A 4,948-nucleotide genomic window follows, 5' to 3' on the forward strand; every position below is an offset into this window, starting at 1 on the left:
TGTTAGCTAAACCTCCTCCACAGATAGTATTCAGAATTTATACTAACAAATATCAAAGATCTGGACATCTTGCCTCTTCATGCCTACCTGTGCCATGCTTTTAGGCCTTTATTTTAATTGGAAGAGTTATGAATGCAAAACAAAGATGCTGGCTTTCAATTTTTAAAGGGCAGTTACTGTAGTCCACACTCATCACTGTCATTGTAACTTTGTGTAGTTTTAGAATGTAAAGGTTATGATGAGGAAATAATGGAGTTAATAAAAAATGACAGCTAAGTATATAAAATAGAAAACCTCCTTGTTAATGCAGGAAAAGGCATATACAAGCAGCTAATTAAGTACCTCAAGGATACAGGGCTACTAGAGAGATTTTTTTCCTCTGCCAAACTACTGCTCCACACTCCAGCTCGGTAGGTGGCAGTACAGCACCTCTACGTTGGTTTGTGTCCGCCGATCAAAGCAGAAAGAAGAAGAAGAAGGACGAAGAAGAAGAAGAAGAAGAAGAAGAAAAAGAAGAGGAGGAAGAAGACGATTTTATTTGTGTATTAAGAGCACAAGTTAGTTTTCATTCGTTTTTATCGTGGAGGTGAAATGGCTGTTCCAGGTAAATATCTGATTTTAGACATTTAACATATATAGTTCAGCTTTTTCAGATTACTTGTTATTTGTTGGTTAAACAAAGTGGTGCTAACCTCAACGTGATGCTACCGCAAACGAATACAGAATGAACAACATCCAGCAGTTTCACATAACTTTAATCTCATGCCGGGTAAAATCGATTGTAACGTTACTGTATTGAGCTCATATGTGTGCACTTCTTCTTGAGCTGTAAGGTTACACAGGTCAGTAAGCACTGGTTGTACTGGTACTGTATGTCAGTGTTCTGGTTGCGATTCAAAAACAAGAGTATGGTAGCTAAATATTGCCTATATCCATGTTATTAATATGATAGCCTTGTTATTAGACACACAACTTATTAAAGCTGTATTATTTCACAGGTCCTAATAAAGACAGCATCAGAGCTGGATGCAAGAAATGTGGATATCGTAAGTAAAGCTTTGATTCGGAAAGAAGGACGTTTTCTGGGTGTCTGTGTTGCTATTAGTCCTTTATTAACCTGGGTAAACGTGGATTTGTCAGAGTCAAGGTATAATCCGTCTAAAAGCTTTAGCTTCTTGCTTTAGGAATTTATGCAGCTCTTACAGTATGCTGCTCTTTAATTCATAAATATTGATGGTAAATATGAGTAGTAAAATGACAAGAATATAGTTTGAGTAATAGTTTAATATGCAAACAATCAAATAGTTTTTAAATATTCTCACTTTGCCTTAATTTTATTTTTCTCTCCAGCGGGCCATTTGACCTTTGAGTGCCGAAACTTTGTCAGAGTTGACCCCCAGAAAGACATTGTTCTGGATGTAAGCAGCACCAGCAGTGAGGAGAGTGAAGATGACGTACCTGCAGCTCAGCACAATGAAAAGCTGGGGCAACGTGGCCAGCACCATGCAGGTTCGTGACTCAGCTGCACTGGTTCTTAGTTGTCAGATGTTGTTGTGAGATGTTGAGCAGATTCTATTCCAGTAAAATGTAACTTGACTGTTCTGTCTACAAATTTGGCATGTTAGGTTCTCGTGACAGTGATAGAAAAGAGAGACGCAGACGGAAGAAGAGCGGAGATAGAAAGTCAAGAAAGAGGTAACTTTGTCCTGCCTTGCAACTTGTCTGCTTTTTTTGTCAACACTGAGCCTAAATATCATTTCATATTTGTATGAGCTTCTGATAACAGAACCAGAAAGATATGTAAATATCTACAGTGTACATGAAGATATGCTCTATATTTTGTGAGTAGGTATATACAAATCAAAAGTACAGATTTATAGCTCTAAGTCGATGATTCTTTTAGATCAGCTTTATTTGCCAGGTGTGTCGGACACACGAGGAATTTGACTCTGGTACATCGGCTCTCAATGTGTATGCACATATTCCCATGCAAGGGGCAAGTTAACAATAAACCAGCATTATGCTGTGTAAGATAACAAAAATAATAACCAGTATTAACAAGCAACAAACAGTGCAAACAATGCAAAATAAGCAGTATAAACAGGCAGTAAACAATGCAGATAGACAAGGAATGCTCATTGTGAAACAGGATAAGTAGGAATAAAAAGAGAGTACTTAAAAGTAGAAACCTGTACGGGTTTGTATAATCATTTTAATATTAATAATAACAATTTTACTAATAATCAAAGAATAAATACATGTTTGTGCAGGTCTGCACACATGTTATTAAATGGTGATTTATCTTGGGCAACAAAACAAATCAGTGTTCAAAATCAGAGCTTGTTATTTTACCGGAGACCTTTGAATGCTTTACTTTTGTTTTTTTTACTCCCTAGATCTGTTTCATCATCAAGTGATAAGGAGACAACAAAGAAGAAAAAGAAACGCAGCATTTCCTACTCCTCATCTGATGAAGAGGATAGAAAGAAGAAAAAGAAACTGAAAAGCCACAAGAAGAGCAGCAAAAAGAACAAAAGGGAGCAGAGGAAGCATCACAAGAAGAAACAGAAGAGGAGGAAACACGAATCATCCTCTTCTTCTTCCAGCTCCACTGACTCCTCAGACAGTGACTGAACTGCTGTGCAGTGTGCCGACGTCCAACATATTTATTCTCCAATCCATGAAAAGTGTGTTTTGAAGACACTGTGCACATAAGGCACCCAGTCTTGTACAGTATGAATATAATCCAGGGTGGGGGTTTTGTTTTTCAGGACAGACTGTGATATCACATTTGAGAGGCCTAGATTAGAATCGGATGAGTTATAAATGCAAAACACAGGGATTCAAAACACTGGCTTGTGACATGCAGAGCAGTTGTTATATTACTACTTACATATTACATCAGGGTAAGAACTTTCCAAGTCCAGTTAAGACTAAGAAAGAACAAGTAGTTTGATGGATTCCCATAGCAGGTTTCCAGATGTGTCACAAAAAATAAAAATGAACAAACATGGAGATGTTGGCTAACATCAGTTGGCTAAAAGAGGTTTGATCTTCTCTTTTGCATAGAGGTGCTTAAATGATGTACTTTTTCTCTGATGATGGCTGTATAGTACACTGAAGCTCCTAGAGGTTCCTGCTAATACAACATGGTTGTTAGTGATGTGATTATAGCCAACAATTGCATTTTTTCACTGTCACCTTGTTGAAAACCATTAGCTGAGCATCTTAGTTAACATTTTACACTTTGTTTCCCTTTGCTTTAGTCTATCATTTTTTGCTCCTGTCCAGGTTTTTTCATAATAAACATATATTTGTATGAAATTGTTACTCAGTTTAGATATTTTAATAACTATGTAATTATAAAAGGTGATAGATCATCGTGGTAATCATGATGCAAGGTAAGGGTGCATGGTAAGGGAGATTCAGTCTTATTTCCTGTAGAGGGCAGCAACACACCTAAAGCATTTACAATGTTTCAGCTGATTGAGAGCAGTGGTGTGGCTCATGCAAATAAGAAATTGGACAATATACTGTAACTTTTTTCAATACAAGTGACAAGCTGAAAATATATTTTAAAAATCACTTGTTGAAGGTGGAAATGAAGAAAGCTGCATTAGGTTAGAGAACTGATTTCCAAAGCTATACATAAAGTTTAATGTAATTCATTTGTGTCCCTCTCATCCTTGTCATAAACTGTAGGAAAAGTCAAAGTATGCTTTTTTTTAAGCATGGTTTTAAACAAAACATCTAACACTTGTTCCACCCTAACACCATGTTAGATTCACCTGTTCGGTCGTATGAACATTACAAAAACTTGGTGCTTTTCTAAAAGATCGGCCTTGAAACAAAGCCATAATAAATCACACCCCCAGGACGTACTGTAACTCACTGTAGCTACCTTTACTCCACCTTGTGGTCATGGTGTGAACGTTCAGAGGCCTAGCTGATGTTACTGCTATCAGTGCACTGGAGACAGACTTATAGCCCTGTTTTGTTTGTTTGAATAGACAGAAACTGCTGACTCTGGCAAAAGCAATCCCACTTACTACAGTAAATGTTCTGAGGGAATTTAACAATACCCACAATAGCACTTGAACATGAAAAAGTGGGAGGCAGAGTGGTGCAGTGGTTAGCACTGTTGCCTCACTAAAGAAGGTTTCAGGGTTTGAACCTTACTGATTGAGGCCTTTCTATGTGGAGTAAACATGTTCTCTCTGTGCCTTTGTGGGTTTTCTCCAGGTCCTTCAGTTTCTCACAGTCCAAAGACCTGCAGGTTAGGTTAACTCATGATTCTAAATTGCAAAGTTCTGCTCAGTTATTTTGATTAAAATTATTTTTAATGTATTACTTTAATTTCATTTACTTCCAGTACCATCAGAATCACTCCACACCAAAACATTACACATCAAAAAAGAGCCACAGAGACCTACAAACATACAAATCAAGGACTTTTGGAAGCCCCCCCCCCCGTGCTTTGTTGAATCTGGGTGGTGTGACAGGTGTTTATATTAGCTCCATTAATGTCACTTTGCCTTGGGGAAGGGAATATTGTTTTAAACATCTGCAACATCTTGACAGCTATATGCTTGGCTGATGATCAGAGGCCAGCATTATGACAAGAAACAGAATACAGAATATCTACCTCCTTTACCTCTCAAGGGCCAATATATTTTATTTTTCCAAAAAATAAAAGAATTCGGAGCTCGCTGACAACTAGGTGAAGGTAGTCAAGCAGTCAGTGATATTTCTGGGCACTAGGAGTTTGTGATTCCTGTCATAGCCACTGAGATGATCGGTTTGCAATTTGAGACATTGTCCTCAAAAATCTTGGGTTGTTTAAGTAAAAAGAGTAAATAAATGCATTTTCCAAAAGGTTGAAATGTTCTTTTAACTTAACATATGTTTTACCTTGGATACAAAGTAAAACAGATTGACATGTTACACA

At 37.4% G+C, this 4,948-nt stretch overlaps 1 protein-coding gene across 1 annotated transcript; it reads left to right on the top strand.

The window, feature by feature from the left end:
• Positions 1–457: 457 nt before the first annotated feature.
• Positions 458–3,668, top strand: srek1ip1 (SREK1-interacting protein 1). Its single transcript, XM_020596773.1, has 5 exons — positions 458–604; positions 999–1,046; positions 1,351–1,509; positions 1,626–1,695; positions 2,397–3,668. Exons 1-5 carry the CDS (start codon positions 592–594, stop codon positions 2,632–2,634), a joined length of 528 nt encoding a protein of 175 aa, XP_020452429.1. The 5' UTR covers positions 458–591; the 3' UTR covers positions 2,635–3,668.
• The last annotated feature ends 1,280 nt before the right edge of the window (positions 3,669–4,948 follow it).

This window comes from Monopterus albus, unplaced genomic scaffold (genome assembly GCF_001952655.1).
Source record: "Monopterus albus unplaced genomic scaffold, M_albus_1.0 scaffold31.1, whole genome shotgun sequence".
Taxonomy (NCBI): domain Eukaryota; kingdom Metazoa; phylum Chordata; class Actinopteri; order Synbranchiformes; family Synbranchidae; genus Monopterus; species Monopterus albus.

What these genes read in the sequence shown, in the direction of transcription:
- srek1ip1 (XM_020596773.1), top strand. An exon ending in ATGCAAGAAATGTGGATATC is followed by an intron (nt 1,047 to 1,350) that starts GTAAGTAAAGCT and finishes TTTTCTCTCCAG; the next exon opens with CGGGCCATTTGACCTTTGAG. An exon ending in ACGTGGCCAGCACCATGCAG is followed by an intron (nt 1,510 to 1,625) that starts GTTCGTGACTCA and finishes TTGGCATGTTAG; the next exon opens with GTTCTCGTGACAGTGATAGA.